This window comes from Austrofundulus limnaeus, unplaced genomic scaffold (genome assembly GCF_001266775.1).
Source record: "Austrofundulus limnaeus strain Quisiro unplaced genomic scaffold, Austrofundulus_limnaeus-1.0 Scaffold19, whole genome shotgun sequence".
NCBI lineage: Eukaryota > Metazoa > Chordata > Actinopteri > Cyprinodontiformes > Rivulidae > Austrofundulus > Austrofundulus limnaeus.
The window spans coordinates 413701-433905 of NW_013952421.1; the positions used below are offsets into that span (position 1 = coordinate 413701).

The window sequence follows — 20205 nt, forward strand, 5'->3', positions numbered from 1 at the left end:
CTGCTGGAGTCATGTTATTGAAATTTTTCTTGCCTTTTATTGCTTTAAGTCTAATTTTATTTATCCGGCATCAACATTTATTAAGATAAAGCGCAAGTAAAAATGCTGAAGGCCAAATTTTCATGTGGTTATCCTCTTTAAGCCCTTTTGTTTCTTGTTCTTTTCCAGCTTCTGTCAGCTCCCACTTTGTCCCGACAGTTTGCAACGGGAGAGAAGTCGTCGACTCCACCACTTCCTCTCTGTGACGACGTCCGGTCCGCTCTCTAAAACCTGTCCCTGCGACTGTTAGCCTAATGATGAACATTACTTCCTACAGCTTGGTTACCCCACCTCATACACACACACACACACACACACACACACACTCTAACATAAACATGTGTACACGCACAAAATAAGTGAACAACTTCCTTGTGGACTAGAACTGTAATTGTTTTACAAATGTAGAAAGTGTGTAACTATAATTAAATTGTTTTCTAGGGTTGTAAATACATGGAATTGACATTGTTGTACGTAGAGTAACAAAAAGAACAAAAAAAGTTTTTAGGAGGAAATTTTTGCAGTTTTTTTGTTTTTGATAGATTTGTTTCGATGTAAATAGGAAGAAGCTGAAACCTGGCGGCGGTGGTGGGGAGTGGGGTGGGGGGGACGTGCCCCTCAGTCTGGATGCACATTTACAGGCTCTGCTTGCCTCGCTGCAAAACCCACAGACTTTTTTCGATTCTCATGCTTTTTTGTAGTTCTCATTGTAACAATGTATGCATTTCTAAGGTGTTTTCTGTACAGTTGTATAAAATACTACTGATGGTTCAAACAGCACAACGTTAACATTCTTGTAACACTAGAATGAATGTGGACAACAAAAAAAGCATAAACTTGAAGGAAGAAAGGAAGCTTCATCAAACTCATTTCACTTTGAGAATTTATCTTATTACATCTTAATAGATGTGTTGCATTCTGGGTCTTTATAACAACCTACTATGGCTGTTTTAGCAGGAAAAAAACATGTTTTTTTGCTTTTGATACAAATGTTCTTTTTTTCTAATTCTAATTATGGAATCCCTTTATTCTAAATGGCCATAACTCCAGACATGTGTTCAACAAAGCAACACAGTTTCACTCCCACTCTTAAACTCCTGTGTCTCTGAAAGGCTGCTGGGATGCATCGCTAATAATAACTAATAGCTGGACTGAAAAGATGAGGTACAACAAATGTTTTTTTTATTATAATTATTATTATTATTATTATTATGAGCCTTGGAAGAACAAGAACAAATCACTTTCTCAGTCAGTAATTATGAGCTTTATGTTCTCGAATTAAACAAATATTAATGGTTTGATTTGCTGAACACATGCAGAGTTTTTTCCAACTATAGGGGGAGTAGTAGCTTAATATATGTGCCCTGTTAGAAACCATATGTGGTGACATTTTAAACATGGCAATGTGCCTTAATGTACGTTTAATAGGTTGATGTCGTTAGAGGTCGGTTTTTACATTCAGTTCCAAGTTTGTTTGTTTGTTTGTTTTGTTTTGTTTTGTTTTGTTTTGTTTTGTTTTATTTGTCAAGAACTTGTTTCAGGACAGCAGGGTGGCAGTTTTCTTTCAAACGAAGCCTTGTGCCATTGATTGTATACCTGAAGTACTGAAACAGTGACTCCGAGGAAATGTTTGCTTCAAATGACTTTTCCCATCTGTAGATTTCTTAAATACAGACGTGTCGAATTTTGTTTGCATCCTTTAAGTTAAAAAAAAACAATGAAAGAACTTGAAACTGATAAAAGTAATATCAAGGAGGAAACTGATGAAAGTGAGTCATTGGTTTTGAATTGTGGTCCAGATGATTTAATTTTTAATTGACAACTGGACAGAAGGATGGCACTCTCTTGGAAAAAAAAAGAAAAATAATAATTTGTCCACATCTTAAACTAAGCTGTGTCCCGTCATCAGCATCACAGATGTCCTTAGACTGGAATCAGTCAGTTTGCATATTTAAAAGGTGAAAAGTAGTCACAGTGCAGTTTGGTATCATTGTGTGTACTATAGACCACAAAAAGCTGACCAGAGTGTTGTCTCAGGAGTTTAGAAAGAAAATTATTGATGAGCGTTTTAAAGCAGGTGTTCATGTGATTACAGTTGTACATGAGCTTAAATAAATACATTTTTAGGAAATACCAACAAAATTTAACTACGGAAGAAGCTTGCTTATGTTCCAGGGCTGCTTTGCTGCATCACATTTTAATCTCAAGACTATCAAGGCATTCTGGAGCAAAATGTCCGTGTCAGAAAGCTTGGTCTAACCTAACTCTAACCTCACCGTTTTGCAGGTCCTGGTCCTCTAATACAGTGATAATAACCCATAAGACACAACTAACACCACCCAGGAATAGTTGGGGAAAAAATGTTGGACTGTTCAGATTATAATGCCCTGATCGAAACCCTTTTGAACATTTGTGGAAGGAGCTGAACCTGAGAAAGTTAAAGGATATGCTTGATTGCAGGGATCTCCTCAACAGTTACCATCCTTTTTGTCAAAGCCTATTGTCATTTTCAAGTTAGTTTACAGACCATTATTGTTGTTGTTTTTTAATCAAAAGATGCAAACAAATTTCTGTGACTGTGCACCCATCTTATTCATGTTACTCGTTACTCGTTTACAGCTCCTGTAAAAAATACGAAAAGGAAAAAAAACACACAAATGGAAGGAAATAAGCACATATATATTATTCAGAGAAAGTCTGTGACTCGTTGACTTGTTCAAGTGTTCAGTTTACATCCCTGTATTAAATCTGTTGATGTTGGGAGGCACAGTGGAGCAGCTGGCTTTGGCAGTCCCAGAGAGGCTCAGGAGAGGAGGCAGGAGCGCACACTGTCAGCTGCTGGCAGATCCCAGCTAACAAAACATCTTAGAGTAGAACAGTTCTGCATAGAATAAATAAAATTTATCAACACATCCATACATATGAAACTGTGGTTAGCAATGTTCCAGACTTTCTTTTGGATTCATAAAACAGTGACGTAAAAATATGTATTCATTTAGGCAAATTAGCCTGAAACAGTGAACTAATTTAGAAAATTTTATTTAAATGGGTTGATTCATGCAGATATTTGTTGAAATTAGGATGATAGCAATTTCTTAATGAACTGATCTTAAATGTTTACATATAACAAGCTGTCTAAAATAAAGTGTGACTGTTATCTTTGATGTTTTCAACAAAAATATGTGATCAGAATCACTTTTTTAGTGAGCAATTGAACTCTTGTTTTGTCCAATTTGCGAACTAGACGTGGGCAGAATTTTTTAAAGTTTCACCTTTTTGACCGGTCAACGCGTTTGCAGCAGCCGCTCTCCAGGCAGCCTCTTGTGATTATCGCATTGGACGATAGTTTCAGAGGGTGCGTGGCGATGAGCCGACCTACATGGGGTGTGGGAGGTGGGGGGGGGGTACCTTAGGTGCAGGGACAGCAGGCGAGAGCGATGGGATGCTGCTGCTGGATTACGTAAAGCACTCCCGCAGCACAGGGAATCGCAGCGCCTCTGTGGAAAGCTCAAAGTATCTCAGAGATTCACTGTCTTTGTTGGAAGAAGGCTTACATTCATTCAGTCAGTGGTCCTGCTCCCACAAGATACACCCTGCAAGGCAGGTTGCTACGGCCAACCACCAGCACCCCATCCACTGCTGGAATGTCTGTTTGTCCGCCTGAAGAGAAGAGGTGGCGGGAAAGGGGGAGGGTGAGGAGTGGCTGAGAAAAAGGGTACCAGAAAGAGGGATTGGTTGGTGGTGGTCCTGGTCCAAGTTGGCAGAGAGGGCTGAGACTTGGCCCAGCGGGGCCCTGTGCTCACGGCTTTTTAATGGACACACAAACAGAGCACTTAACCCTGATTCCCTGCTCGTTTAGCCCAGAGACTAGTCGGGGACAACAGTCCCACACTCTTCTTTGACCCCGCTCTCTTGCGATCCGCCTCACCCCGTCGACCTTTCCCTCGCCACCTTTGTGCGCCTCATCTCCACTCCATGTGTGAAACTTGTGACGGGGTCTGTCTCAGCCAAGACCACCTAAACCAGAGCAACAGGCTGGTAGCTCACACTTGAACTGAGGCGCCTGGATCTGGGTGCTCGCTGAAGCACATGCCATCAAGTTTTTTTTTTTTTTTTTGGGAAGTTTTAAAAAAAAGATAAAGGGATGTCACACAAAAGATTTGAACACTGAATAGGAAAAATTAATTGGAAAAGTCAGCTGCAAAGAAACTGCATTACCTTAAAACTCATCACCTTTCCAAAAAAAATCATCTCATGCGTCCAATAACTTCATCTGGAATCTTCTCTAATTGGTTTTTGCACATGAATATCCTTTTCAAGCAGCCATCCGCTGAGGACTCTGTCCCTCCATTCAGACTGTGCCAACTGTCATGTGCTTTACAAAGATCTCTGTGCTGTAGCCCCGTCTATACAGCAGAATGTGTCCTTGGCCTCTGGGCTTCGAAACGAGAAGAGATCTCTGCAGACGAAATGAAGCCGAGGTTGATGTGAACTCTGGAACTGGCCAGACACAAAGCAATAGCTCCCGTGTTTATGAAATGTGCAATAATGAGGCTGTGTGATGACATCTTAATAAAGTCCATGAAGCAAACAGCTGCGGTTGTCTGCTCATCCTTGTGTCTGCTGTGCACAGGAAAGGGGTGGGGGGGCTGCAGTGGGTTTGTAAAGCTCAGCTACCATCTAAATGTTGAATACAAGTTCAAATAGGTGCTCCCTCAGCACCTACACTTTCTCTCTCTCACACACACACACAGACTCTATTCATAGTGTGTGTTGGCAAACGTTTAAAGATGGCTCTAACACTCTGCCTCATCTGTTCACTAAGTGATGGCACTCCAATTAAACCATCTTCTGAAGTGCTTCCTGCTTCAGGACAGTGGATGCCAGTGTCAAACCTCACCTTGTCCTAGCATAGGAAAGATTCAAATAAAAACATTGCGCTGGAGGAAAACATTCTGCAAATTGAATTATGACAAGTAGAAAAGGAGCAAGTTTCACTCATATGGCTTAAGAAGAATAGAATAGAATAGAATAGAATAGAATAGAATAGAATAGAATAGAATAGACTTTATTGTCCCGCAACGGGGAAATTCAGGTGACACAGCAGCATTATTACAGAGGTTCACCCATTAGTTACTTGTCCAACTATAGATAGTACACACAAAGCAAAATTAACACTGACTAGCCATGATACAACTACTAATAATAAAAATATAATATAAAGATATGTGCAAGAAAAGTATGTACAAAATGTCAAAAATGAATTAGGAGAAAAATGTATTTAAAAAAATAATACAATTTATATGTTTACCTACTCTTTCTTTTGCTGATTTTTTATGGTTACATCATAATTTTTTATAGCTTACACAATGAGAACTGGATGAGTCCTGTTTTGTTTTCCTTGCAATGATCGCCCTCTAGTGGCTGACTTGGATCATTGCAGCATGTTTCAGTATTCTGAATCAAACGCAAAGAATCAGGCAGTATGGACGGGGTTTAATGTCCATATATCATTATCAACTCTATAAAAATACGGATATAAATTATTTTGATGTAAATTTTCATTTTGAAATAAATCCATTGTTAAGATAATTTACCATCGGTCAATGCATTAACTTCAATAAAATACTTTTTAACAGCAAGGTGACATATCTAGAAAACAAAATTTAGACCATAAAATAGTACTTTAAGGAGATCATATATTCAACATTATATCTTAACACTAAAAGTGCAAGATGATGTCCACGAATGGAGAGAAGCTTGAATAAAAAACATTATTTTTTTACTAAGCGACCACACGATAAATTGTTTGACCGACAAAATTTATAAGGCATAAAATTATTAGCATAATCTATGAAAATTAAGATTTTTTCATCCTCCAATAAAACAATTGTAAAGTTTAGATCTGCTTAAGGAAAGGTCAGATGGTTTGAAGCAGGGTTCTATGAACGATTTATAGCCTATTTGTTGTAGATCAAACTTCGAACAAAAAAAAGTTTACTTCTCATCAGATTGATGATATAAGTATCTGATCGGAGCCAAAGAAGGTGTTTCCATCACGAAACTTCAACTATAGCAGTTCATGCAAACACCGTTTTTACAACCTTTCCATTATCAAATATTTTGCATTACAATATTCAAGCATTATTACTGCTGGAAATCCACCAGGCTGCACCAGAAGTGCTACAGCTGTTTTCTTTCTGAGAGATAAACTCAAACCCATCATCAGCTCATTTCGGGCAAAATACTTACCTGAGTGCATTCGCACTGAATTATTGTGAAAGTCATCCTAGTGGCTGATTTCACGTAAGAGTTACTTGACAACTTAATCACTCTCAGTCCGTTTATACATAAATATGTTTTTTTTATTAGAAGCACAACCATGACAACATAACTTATGTTTATTTACAGCTCTTTATAGACCAAGAAATCCAAATGTCACACATTAAACAGAGTGAAATAAATACAAACAAACACAGAACACAAGAACTCAAACAGGTCCTTGTCTCACCCTGAGCTTTTCCAACAACCGTTTCTGACAAGAGCTGGAGTCAGAGGATGATGGAAGAGTCTGTCTCACACACACACACACACACACACACACACACACACACACACACACACACACACACACACACACACACACACACACCTGCTTCACAGTAATATGGCTCTGTTGTACCAAGCTTTAAGGCCACCAAGTAAGAGTGACTTCCTTGAAAATATGCAAGATGTGTGTTTTTCTGTGTGTATTTCTACACACTAGTGGTAATCCAGGAACCAAACCTCATAAAGACTGTTGGTTAAAGGAGGTGGGGGGGGGGGTCACCCTGTGGAAAGTGTCTTTAGGGTCTAATGTCTCCCCCTTAGCTCACACTCCTACAACTCTAGCTCCACACCAGAGCTTTGGATTGAGACGAGTTCAGCTGCACGTTTTCATATTTCTCCCCATTACCCTGAAAGTTAAAGCAGACAACTGATTAAAAAAACAATACATTTATTAGCATGAAATCTCTGTCTTTGCTGCAGTGATGCTCCGAGTCTCACCTTGGACGCTATGGCTTTGAGTTTCCCAAGCAGTGAAGGTTTTGTGTACACGACCTCGTCCTCCATGTCTCCCTCGTTCTCCCCCTCCATCACGGCACAGCTGTCGGCCACGGGCATTTCACACTCCTTATTGGCAGACATAACCAAGCGGGAGTATTTGTACTCCAACCTTGCAGGGAAACAAGCAAAAGAACCAATATAGGAAAAGGGAAAAAATTGTAAAAGGAATGGAAATAAACAATTCAGAGCTCTCTGATACCGCTTGTTTTTCTTCCAGAAGTAGCAGGTGAGCGAGACGAGCAGCGCTGCAGCAAAGGTTCCTATCCCCGTGCCAAGCCGAACCCAGTACTCCATACCCTCACATGCTAAGGTTTTCTTCTCGGGCAAGGCCACGCCTCCTATGCACAGTTTCGGCTCAGTCCACACATACAGCATGTCCTGAGGATGATCGAAATGCACAATACAATCAAATTTAGAAACAAACAAGATCTTACACTAACCATTCTAAGGCCGGACAGTGTTTCACAGTTTTTGCTCATCGTCACAAGCCAAACATAACACTCAAAATACACAAAATAAAGAAGAGTGGACTAAATACAGCCTGAAACAGAAGCTAAAAATCCACTTGTTAGTAATTCTAATGCATGTGCTTTATAAAAGAACCAATATGTCCACACCTGGTGTCCTCCTTTGCAGACTCCCTCTATCAGATGATAGTCTCTTTCTGTGCATGTAGGACAAGCTCCTGAGCTCTCCCATAGGAAATGAAAAGTGCAGCCATCACATGTTCCTTCAGAGCACTGACTGAAATCATCAGAAGCAGACTATTTTTAAAAACTGATACCTTCTAACGAGCATTAGCAAAAGTTAAAAGGTCATTTTAAGAAGGGATCGCTTTCAGCAAAGACGAAACGTTGATACCTGGGAACTGAGAGCTCGCCACTGGTGCTTTTATCTGGGTTGCAGCGAAGTGTCACCACGGCACTCCGGCCAGACTCACAAGATGAAGTTGCCTCCAATGATCTGACCAACAGAAATATAACATAAAGCTCTTACATCCATTTTTTTCATATATATATATATATATATATATATTTTTTTTTTTTTGTTTGTTTTTTGTTACTTTAAACATGGTTCCTATAGTTTAAGGCAAGTTAAATTCAAGACTTTTTAAGACTTTTTAATGCCAAATGAAATTAAATTTAAGACCGATTTCACAATAAACCCAAATGACAAAAAAAATAAAAACTGTGGCGGAAACTCATGAATCAAAGTATTTTTGGTTGAAGCATTCAAATATTGCTAATAGACCAATTCTTTTTATCCATATCTAACTGCTTTTTCATGAAACATAGCAAAAACCTTCTTAGCAGTCAGTTTAAAACTTAATTTAATTTCTGGAAATCCTCTAACGACCTAAAATTTGGAGTTTTGGGACCCACAGTGGGGTCTTAACCCCAATTCACTGTAGATAAAAAGCTTAAAGTGCCTGTGACATCATTTTTTGTAAGAAATATGAATGTATTTTTGGAAAGACAACATTATTAAACATATTACAAAACAAATTTCACGTCGCTCAGATGAACAGTTGAAATATTTGCATGTGAAGTAACAGGAAGTGATGTCAAAGGATAATGTCTGCATGTGAATATTTAAAAAAATAAATGTTACCAATTATTTTAGTATTTGAGACGTCATCCTATCTACAATAAGTTAACATTTTTAAGACTTCTGAAAGTTTGATTTAAGACATTTTAAGGCTAATTAAGGCCTTATTTTTGGATTGATGAATTCAATGCCTTTTAAGACATTTTAAGGATCTGCAGGAACCCTATTTAAAGTACAAAAATACCTGTAGAAGAAGTTGACATCAGGGACTTTCTTTGAAGTTTGAGAAAACAGCTCTGGACTTGCTTTCACTCCTGCAATATCATCCTCTACAGTTGCACCTGTAAAAAAAAACAAGATGCAGGTTCACCAAGTTCCTCTAACAGGACAACATTAAAAGGCCAACATAATCCTAAAAAGATAGATTTATTTAACTATGTCTTTATGTCTACAAATTATGTTTATTTAACTATATATACTTTATGTCAACAATTTAAATTGAAAACAAATTTTTCAAAAACGATTACTTCCGTTTTCCTGACATCCACCATCTGAGCTCACTTACCAAGAAAAGTGTCAGCTAGGTTAATGGACTGAGAGGAGAGTGAAGTGTGGAATCCTCTTCCACTAGCTGGGATTATGGTTGACTGACAGACGAAGCTCCTGACGGCGCTGGGCCCTTCGCCTTTCTCTCCCCGAGCACCGGAGATGGACAGGTCTGTAACGTTGTCTGTGCACACCGCCAACTGACCCTTAAAAAGGCAGAAGAAACTAGATGGTAAGGACATCCCAATCGGGCACAAAGCCAAATAGTAAAATTGCACCATGTTTCTGTGTGCTGCCGTTATTGTTCGTGCACACCTGTTCTCCACATAGACTGATATTGAACACGTGGAAATATTTGGTTCCTTTGGTGGTAAATTTGGGACTATTCATCAGCGACATCACAGACCCGAGAGATCTGAAGTCAAAAGTCAGAGTGACGTTGCCGTCTGTGTGGGTGAAGTGACAGTCGCTGTAACATTTCCTGTGATCCTAGAAAGCACAAAACGTTTTACGGTCATTGTTTCTGTAAGGAACCTTAAAGCAACTAGCTTGACTTCCTCGTTTGTCCCAACAACAAACCTTGTCACTCTTGCTAGCCGGTCCGCAGGGTGTGCAAGCATCAGGTCCCGTTGCGGCATGAGGGACAAGGTAAGTGTTGGGTGGACACTCCACACATTTGCTGGATAGAGTGTCTATGTAGTGACCCGGTGGGCAGGGTACGCACGCAGAGCCGGAAGGCTGGGTGCTGAGGGCACAAGCCCGGCAGCTAGAGGACACACCGTCAAGCGCGTTGGTCACTGTGATGGAGTAGATGCGTGCCACATCGTTGACGTACCAACGTACCTGAAAAAGAAAAACCAAAACTTCAGGAACTTACAGCATACAAAATAAAGTTACACACTCCCTGGAGTCTCCTACATTCTTACAAAATCTCAGATTAGAAAAAAAGCTGCATCAGTCTGCTCTTCTTTAAAGTTCGCACGTTATGCAAAGTAGTGTGTGTTCAAGAGGGTGAAGTGGTTTTAGTCAGACTTTTAAAATATCTTTAAAAGCAATTAAAAACAAAGGCACATGTAAGTTTCCTCCTTGCCTTTGTTTTTAACTGGGGCTGTGAAATTAATGGAGTTAACTCTGATTAATTTTAGTGCTGCATGGGCATAGATTAAAAATTTTAATTGCGATTAAAATKTACAATCACTTTACTAYGGCTGAATATGTAGGTYTGTATATTGCAATGCACTCAGTGCAYGCCAGGTCATGTTTGTAAATGAGAAGTGGTTCTCAAACAGTTTACCTGGATAAATAAAGGTTAAATAAATGATATTTAAAAAAAACTCCATGTGTAACACATTATGTACAGTTTTTTTTCTTTTTGTCTTCTTATGGCTTATTTTATTTTATTTTTTATTTATGTTTTGCTGACAACTGTGACATAGTATCTATCTTGCATTCCTCATGTAGTACTATAGTATGTAGTAGTAATAACTCAAGTAATTTATTTTACCAATATGCAATAAAGTTTTATATTAAGTTTAAGATTAATCGTGATTACTTCACAGCTACCTTGGAATTAATGGATTAAACATTTTAATCATTTGACAGCCCTATTTTTAACTAAACTTTAAGCTAAACTGAGGCAGCACAAGCACGCACAGTAGATCTGCACGTGGATCCTGCTCCTTCTTGTCTGTTGACCAATAGGAGAGGAGCTGACTGAAGAAGGACCGCCTACCTTATTTACATAATGAGGGAGAAATGCATTTGGAAATGGAAATACAGGAGACAGAAATGTAAAAGCAACACATGGAAATAAAAAGACTTGTGAGAAAATTTATTTTAAAAAATAATTAAATCTAATCATTTAAGAGACACAAATGCATCTACAAGTAAAAGGAAATTATATATATATAAACAGTAAATTTTAAATTATGTGGTAAAGTATATAATTTACTGGAACTAATCTGGAAGAATAAATATGAAGGTCAGTTAAATTATAAAACATGAGGTAAAGTTCTCCTTTTTTAATTTAATTGGTGCATTTTAGGTATATTTATTTATTTATTTGTCCATTTATATACTTTTGCTTTTATTTCTAATTATGTCAGTTTCGGTCCTCCATAATGGGTAACTAATAAAACCGTTTAAAAAAAAGGTTAGCTTTTGTCTTTTTCATTAAGAGTGTTAGCTTATGTCATGTGAGTTTTTGACTTGTGAGTTTTTCTGCAGGTCCTCATAATGTAGTAAAATCATCTCAAATGATCTCATGAACAACCCCTGTACAATTTAACTAAACATCTGTGTGAAAGTAGACGCTCATACTTACATCTGAAGGTTGGTTGGTTCTCTGAAAAGCCCATGTGTAGGAAACTGAAGCATTTTTTGTCATGACGTGTGTGTAGGTCTGTCGTTTGTTTGTTTTCTCCCATGACTGCACCACTGTAGTACTCGTTCTATTGACATCCTAAGATACGCAAACGACAAATTACTCCAAACGCCAACATTTTAAAAAATGCACAGAGTGCAAGTTTGAGGCTGTTCTTACCATCATGAAGTAAAGCTCACAGTCAGTTGTGCACACAGTTTCAAACTCAAATGTGACACGACCAAATTCTGCCACTGACTGGCTTGACACGGACGTAGGCAGTCTGATGATGGAGCCAAACAGAAAAAAACTGGATTAGTCAGAGGACAAAGAAACACACAGCTCAGCAACAAGACTGCAACACAGCATGACTGTACTTACTTGAAACCGGGAACGTGAATATTGAGGATGAGGTAATCATTGTCAGAACTTCCTGCTCCACTATGTATATGATCTCCTGCTACCTCCCAACCTAAAGAGCAGAGCAACGGGGATTCATTTACCTCATCTGCTGGAAATAAACACTAAATACAGAACTGTTGAATAAGCTTTATAAAATGAACAGCGTCAATTCTATTGTGTCTATATACGTATTTTTTTATAAGCAAAAGACGTAAAAATGAATGTGTTGTGTTTGAATGAATTGCTGATAAACAGAAGTGTGTTTAGAGGAACCTGTTTGAGGCGGGGGTGTGCTATATTCAATGCAGATTATTGTGTTTACATAAGTCCAGAGCTTTTAGCAACCCGTTTGCAGTGACATCCATTGAAAAGAAGCTAAAAGCAGCTTTATGATTAATACAAACATCATTAGCTATAAAATGGAACTGAACACTGGGACTGAAAACAAAGAAAACTGGGTAATACTATAGATGGGTTTTGTTTTTTCTTTGTTTCCTCCAGACAAAATTAAGCTTTTTTCCAATACAAGCTAATTAAAAGCTACTCTAGCTAGATGCTAACAGCTGCTAATTTAGTTGTTTGACTTTTATTTATTGTTCTGATAAAAAGCATTTTACAAAACCACCAACCATATTTTTACAAAGTAGTTTGTCTATAGATTTTTTTTTCTTTGCGCTTTATAATTTATTGTTGTTTTCTTTCCTTTTTTGACCTATTTGCCATTTTGACAAAGATTATTTAACAAAATAATAACCATATGTTTAACAAGTTACTCTAGCTAGCTGCTAATGTTAACTTATACTAGGGATTTTTTAATGACTCATTTATTTGTTCATTTAATTTATCTCTGACTGAAAGATATTCTTTAACAAAAGATTAATTTTATTTTTATTAGCAAGTGATAGCTAGCTGCTAATGTTAACTACTACTGCAATTATATTTTTATTGCTCTAAAACTGACTTTTTTTCCTGACATGTAAACCAGAAAATAAAACTTCAAAATAAACACGGTGTGTTCGACCACTCACCGTTCATTTTGTCACATTTGGAGTTGCCCACATTAAAACAGGAAGTCTTCATGTTTGAAGGAAGAACATTCCACCATTTGTACTCGTAACCCAAGACAGGTTCTGTACCTGCAGGGCACCGCTGGCACGCTGGGAAATAAACAAAACCAGAAAACACAATCAAAACACTACATGACACAAAAACGTGAGTAAATGAGGGGGAGCTATAAGGAGAAAAATACAATAAATTACGAAGAGTTTTCAGTACGTTTCATTCCATCAGAGTATGTTCTGGGTGGGCAGGCGGAGCAGGTGGCCGTGTCGTTGTTATAAAAACCAGGATTACAGGGCGGACACGGCTCACGGTCGCCACTTTGAGGCAACGTTTCTGCTCCATGGACACCCTCGAGACAGATCTTTGGTTCAATCCATTTATATATAACCTGCGTCTGAAATTACACATGGATGGAAATGACAAATTCTGATTGCATGGCAAGTCTGGTGGACATGCTTGAAAGGTGGCTTATTTCCCCCCTCACCTTGCCTTCAAGGTCGCAGGCTGTGTGAATTTGGAAATAGTCCTTTTTGGAACAGGGAGGTCTGTTCTTACACGCCGCCGCTCCCTCCTCTGGAAAGCAAGATATCGTAATTGTCCAAGATAGTTGTTTCATTAGAAAAGATGAATTTACAAGAGCAAATTGAACATGCCTGCATACTGAGTGGTGGTGTTGCAGGCGGTGCATGAGCTGGCCCCATGGCCCGAGTAGGTGTCCCGAGGACAGGATTCACATGTGGAGGAGCCTGGAACACGGCTAAATGTCCCGGGTTTACAAGGGAAACATTCTGAAGTGTAGGCAACACCTAGAGGGGAAGAGGGGAAAAAAAAGCAGCGAGATAAAACGATAAATGCTTAATCAGCGTTTTAATATTGGTATTTTTCCACAAAAATATACCGGAAAAGACAAAGAAAATAAAACATGTCAATGACCTTCAATTTGAATGTTTTTCAGCAGAACAGGCTTCACCACCTTGGACCCCAGAACACCTCCAGTCCTCCAGTATAAAATGTTGGTGCCAGATTTCAAGTTCACCTTAAAAAACACAGAAGGTTTTGCTGCGTCATCAGTTTTGCATGAATGTTCAGCAGGAAGAGCTGCAAACAAAGTATGTTCTGGATTTCTTTAATATATCTTTTAATTATTAAAAAAAATGTAAGTTAAAATACAATTATTTTAAGAAATTAGTCATTGTGAGGCCTGAACTATTAATTAGCCTAATTGATAAATAAAAACTGGAAATTACAAAACATTACACTTTGCTGTCCTAAATTCCATAATAAGTCAATTGAGCTAATAAAGAGAATGGGTTCATCAACTATTTCAATTTGACTTGGGAAAAAAGGACAAAAGCATATTTTCAGCACACATTTCTAAGCATAAAATAAACCAAAAAGAAGCTTAATCAAAGTACGAATATTCCTATACACAACTTAAAATTGTCACCATTTTAATTTATGTGTTTGTTTATCTGCAACCTGTGGCTCTGGGGCCACTCTTTGGCCCCTCTACGTGCCTCTTTGAAGCTTTGACCAAAGCTAACATGAGATTAAATTTTATAGTTTTAAATTAGCACTTTTCCTTTCAATTTGTTTGCAAACATGCGATCTATACTAACACAAGGCGGGAAACGTTTAGATCATAGTAACCTGTTGGCCACTTCAAAAATTCGAATTCCAGCCTGAAAGTAGGATTTTTCTCTCAAATCATTCAGGGTTACCTTTAAAGATCTTCAAGACTAGACTAGGTTAAAAAAATGTGTTTACATGAATATGTTTTTTTTTTTTGGTCTAAAGTGTAAAAATGTTAAAGCTCGCTATATATTATTACTTTTAAAATGTTACCCCCCACTAGCCGGAAAGGCCAACCTGCATCAAACTCGAAACGGCCCACGAGCCACCAGTTGATAATCACAGATGTAGCAAATTTTGCGCCTCCAGACACATTTTATTAATGAGCCAGGAGCAGAAATGGCTCTTTTGATTGTAAAGGTTACAGCCCTCTGGTTTATCTCAAAGCATAGAATGAACCAATAAGACAAAATAATGGACTTTCTGCCTGGGAAATTCCTAAAAGCAGGAACACTCAAATACAGCATCTTCCTGTGTGCCAACAGGTTTCCTGCCTGCATCCACCCACTGATTGCAGCTCAACACATTTATTTTGGAAGACCAAGGTCAGTTGGCAAAGATCGGTCCTTTCTGCCTAAAATTTATCATGCAGTGTAAAACATTTACCGTGTGGGTTGCCCACTCTCCATGATTGGTGACCTTTAGCCACTTGTTATCAGCAGACTGATCCATCTCCTGACACTGGTCATTTTGAATCTACACAAAAAAAAAATGAAATGCAGAAGATGAAACTCTGACATCTTTGCAGTGGTGTTTCTTTTTACTGAATTACATAATAAAATCAATAATGCTGATGAGGCTTCTGCCAAAATTTTTGATTGCTGAAGCCATTTCCTCAGGACATTACACTGGTTTGAGATAAAACGATACTCACAAAGAACTCAAACGGCAAGTTGTTGTCTGGATATTGATACTCGAAGCTGACGGAGCCTTGTTTCTTCAAATGAACAGCATAGATGAGAGAGACTGTGCACTCATCCCTGTTGGACTCCAGATAGTTTCCCTGAGGCACCCAGGAAGAACTGTGAGGGAAAAAAAGAAGACCGTATCTAAGAAGATGTCGTACAATTTACAAACCGTGTTCTTACTCGGTTACCTGTTGCAGGTGAGCTGGGCATCCCTGTGGGGGTCGTTCCCCAGGGAGGTCGCCATGCTACTGAATCCAGCAGGCATGCTGTCCCATTGGTCGAAGCGTACACCGCTGCCGAGGGAGTAGCTCCCAGCTGCGCACTGGGTGCACTCCTGGGCCGACATCTCCAGGAACTCCCCGGCTTTGCACGAGAAGGCTGAAGGACACCGAGAAGGACAGTCAGGGGTGGAACTGAGGCAGTATAGCACATTGAGCAAGTCGCTTTCTACCCTTTTTCCTCACGTTTTGATGTGTTTAAATAAAACGTGACAGACTAAAGCTGACACACAATGAGTCAAATCACTGCTGCTTTTGGTACAGTGCACCCCCCAGTGATAAAGGAGCTTAATCCCTACATCCTGTTTCACACAGTGTCTGTCTCTGCACTTTCTCCAACCAGCCATCATGTCGATTTTTTTCCCCTTAATGCTTGACAAAGTCAGCTTTTCCTCATACTTGAGCTGTCTTACTGCCACAACAATGCCTCACTGTTCTTCAAGGAAGTTAACTAATTCAAAGCAATTTAAGACAAAAAAAAAAGGTATCCGGTGGACCAGATAGTGCGAAAGTCCTTGTATAGGAATATAACTTTATTTAAAACTGTGACAATAATTTGTTTCATGATAATTAAAGTAACCAATAAGGGTTCTTGTTATATAGTATGGTCAAGCAAACAGATTCATTAAATTCTAGAAGTACACAAAAAAAGCCAGATTTTAGTTTTTTTTTTTCTTAAGTCAGATGAAAAAGATGAAGAAAAGTTAACAAAAAACAAAAGCTTAAGCTGTCCGTAACATTTTTACCTCTTCCCATGTGTGGGATGTGAACTAACCAAACAGACACACTCTGTGGAAGGAATACACTGTTTTGTGCACTAAAAAAAAACATCAGAAAATATAATTTAAGTCAATTAAAATTCCCAGGAAAGTTCAGGTGCAGCTTCGACGTTGAATGATGACATCAGCTGATTTCATCAGTAAATCTTTTCACCTGTGACTTCAACAGGGTTGTGTACGGTCGCTGAGTGAACTGATTGTAATAAATCCAACTCCGAAACACAACACAAAACAAAAAAAAAAAAACTTGTATTACCACTTTGCACCTCAGCATACTTTACATAGTTTAAAATCTGTTTTTCTCCGTGATAACGCGATAAGTCACGTCAGATATCTCTGAAGGCATCTTCTAACCAAACACAAAAAAAATGAACACTCTCCTTCATGCACGTTTTACAAACAAGATCCGGAAAACCATATGGTTCATTCAAAAGCACCACACTCAATGTATTTTATTTCACTTATGTTTGCTAATGTCTTTTCCAGACATTTGTGTTTATTGCCAATTATGCTTCTAATTCTCCTAAATCTAACACTTCCCAGACCTTATTAGACACAAACATTTTAAGATCATAAAATAGATAGCTTAGATGTGACTAGCCTGTTTATTGCTCAGGGCTTGGTGAAAGTCTGAGTTTTGTCCAACTTACTGCACTCAGTGCCTTTCACTGGCTCCGGTAGTCCAGCACAGGCCCCGGGTCTCTGTGGGATGGCCACCCTCCACCGAGATCCTGTGCTGTCACACTCGGTGTACTCATAATAGTAGTCCGTCTGCCAAAAACACACACAGAGAACATCTGCATGAGAAATCAGTCGTCACAGGACGTTTGGTGCCAAACAAGGATCAAACGTAGACCAGAGGCAGGTCAGTAAACACATCATAACGAGGGGGGGGGGGTCTCCACCCAAAAACATGGCAGTGAGTCACCACCCTGTGAACGCTTGGCGAATCACGGCAGGCGAAACAGAAACTGTACTCACAACCACAACTGATCCCAATCTCCACATCCACTTACCCAGGCTCACAAAGCAAGCGTGCCTGCTCTCTGGTGTTATCACTCAACCTCTGACCACTCTGGGCCTGGATACATAACATACCATCTCCTAGGAGATGGCAGCGGGAACAATGGCAGAAATGGACCGACGATTAAAAAGGGAGAGTCATTTTACCAGCTGCTTTTACCACTTTAGAGTAGAACCACACTGACAATTCATTACTGAATGGAATGGGACATACGATGTGAAACCCATTCGCTTCATGCTCTTGACTCCACTCTGTTTGTCCACTTTCTCTTTGCCAACGAGAACTCATTTCTGAGAGTTTTGTTATTTTTTGAGCTAAGGCAGATTGCGACATGTAAACAAATGCAGGGTGTTGTTTGTACTGGCCAGGGGGGCTGGTGTTGGGCTGAGAATTTATCAAATTAGGCCAAAAAAAAAAACAGAATTAGGGAGAAGAAAATAAGCATTTTAATTCAGATACAGAAGATGAGTGGGGTTTACTATGTGTGAAACTCTACTGTGATTGAATTGTAGTGTCACTGATAGTGTAGTGCGATATTTCACAAACAGCATAATCCAGCTCACATCCTGATATAATTTGTCATCCCTTGAATTTGATACTCAAAATCCTTCAAATGGAAAGGTTACAGTGATCTCTGTGAAAATATACAACTGGGAAAGCATTTTAATGGGATGTTGCTCTACTATCTGTGGCCTGTGTGTGCTGCCAGCCTCTTCTGAGGTGTTGAGCTGAGCCAGATTCCCGGGAAGGAAAGGCCAGTTCCATGCAGGAAGCTGATAACAGCCGGAGCAGCTCTGAGTGGTGAACTTCAACACGCACCAGAGCTCAGCGCAGATTCATGAACTGTTCGGGAACAAAACAGCAATGGTTTCAAGTGTGCTGGATACTGTAATGAGCAGGAGTCCACTTCAAACACAATTAAACCCACCCGGAAGTGTGTCATCATCTTTTTTAATCGTTTGCTCAGGACTCGGCGCGTACCCACCCGAAACGTTTGTTGTTTTGTTTATTTATTTATTTTTATCCTACGTTTTATGTCAGTGATAAACGCCAAAGATAAAATGCATTCTCCTCACCTCAGTACACTGCCGCTGTCCTTCACCTCCCTCAATCACCCAGAGGATGAGAGCGCATCGGGCAACGAACCAAGCCGAAGACCGCATTGTGATTCATCTAGGAAAGCGGAGATCATATATTAAAAACTATTCTATAGCCAGCTGGATGGTCTGTATCATAAATTTGTTTTAAATGAACTTGTTCAGCCGGAGCTCGACACCTGCTTCTACCGTCCTTCTAATAAAACGCTACCCCGGCCTCTCCACCTGCGACTACACACTCAGATTGTGTGCGCTTCAGGAGCTCGCGCTCATCAAAAAACAAGCTAGGCTCAACCAAATAGCGCATCCGCTAAATATTTTTTCAAAACAATGGTTCAGGTAGATCTTCAAATCGGAATACCCTGAGCTGTTATTGTGTTAATTCTACCATCATGTAATGAAACGATACTACAAAACCTATGCACTAATTTTAATAATTTCTTGCCAAAAATGTATGAAGATTAAAAATAGTTTTGATTTTATTTTGAAGGTAGACCGATTACAGGACCAATTTCCGGTAAGTATGTGCTAACTTGATTCCGCTAGCATGTCCGCTAGTATGCGCGCTTATCGCAGTGTTATTTAACTATGGGGGGGAAAAAAGAAGGCAAACATTTAAATTGAATAGAAATTTGTCTGCGTCGTAGTTTTGCTGCTTTGCACAACATTGAAACAGCTTCCTTTGTTTTACCGAGAAAAGCAGATGCTGAATAAATCCTAAATCATGCAGTACATCACAATGATCAACAGAGGGCGGAAAGGTTCTACAACAAAACATCTGCTCGGCAGGGAAGGGCTGTTTATGTGCTGTACAGACTGTTCCCCTGTCAAAATAGATTTGCATATTGTATTTCAATTTGCGTTTTAATTGTGATTACCCGTAAGAGGTACTATAAAAACATATTCATTGTGCAGCCTACAAAATGTTTACATTCAGCTAGGTTAGGGGGAAATCCTGGAGAATATTTTACTCTGGGTAATTTATAAACTTAAAATGTGTTTTATTTGCCAAATTAACTTATAATAATGATTAAGCAAAAAAAATCATGATAAACAAGCAGAAAAAAAAATATGCTAATATTACATGATTAAACACCAATAGCAATACTTCAAATTAGAGTGCAACAAACGAACCTTAAAATATTTACGGTTCTGTCTTATTTAGATCCACGTAAGAATATCTGTTGTGAAGAAACAAGTTTACAAGGTTGACTGAAAACTGTATCTCTGTTTACATCTTAGGACAAGAAAGCTCATGCATGTTTCATAAAAACACCCGGGTTCAATTTGTCAAGCTGTGCTGCATGAACAACACTGAGCTGCTGAAACAAATCCTACAGACAAACTGAGACACCTCTGTGTGTGTGTGTGTGTGTGTGTGTGTGTGTGTGTGTGTGTGTGTGTGTGTGTGTGTGTGTGTG

General features: G+C 39.0%; 2 protein-coding genes across 2 annotated transcripts in view; one reads left to right on the forward strand and one right to left on the reverse strand.

Annotated features, from left to right (window-relative positions):
• grm3 (glutamate receptor, metabotropic 3) overlaps window positions 1-4632 on the forward strand; it is a gene marked incomplete at its 5' end in the record, with an annotated part of 35347 nt that extends 30715 nt beyond the window's left edge. The window contains 1 exon segment of the mRNA XM_014003455.1: window positions 169-4632. Within this exon segment, the coding sequence (XP_013858909.1) occupies window positions 169-245 (77 nt within the window).
• Window positions 4633-6382: 1750 nt separating this feature from the next.
• On the reverse strand, window positions 6383-19032 carry elapor2a (endosome-lysosome associated apoptosis and autophagy regulator family member 2a). Its single transcript, XM_014003456.1, has 23 exons — window positions 18964-19032; window positions 18764-18860; window positions 17314-17434; window positions 15795-15984; window positions 15573-15720; window positions 15305-15394; window positions 14000-14102; window positions 13720-13872; window positions 13551-13639; window positions 13280-13460; window positions 13033-13161; window positions 11984-12074; window positions 11783-11885; window positions 11564-11701; window positions 9820-10083; window positions 9556-9729; window positions 9260-9446; window positions 8939-9035; window positions 8008-8109; window positions 7764-7890; window positions 7346-7524; window positions 7087-7255; window positions 6383-6995 (listed from the first exon to the last, which is right to left on the reverse strand). Exons 2-23 carry the CDS (start codon window positions 18848-18850, stop codon window positions 6927-6929), a joined length of 2991 nt encoding a protein of 996 aa, XP_013858910.1. The 5' UTR covers window positions 18851-18860; window positions 18964-19032; the 3' UTR covers window positions 6383-6926.
• Between the last annotated feature and the right edge of the window lie 1173 nt (window positions 19033-20205).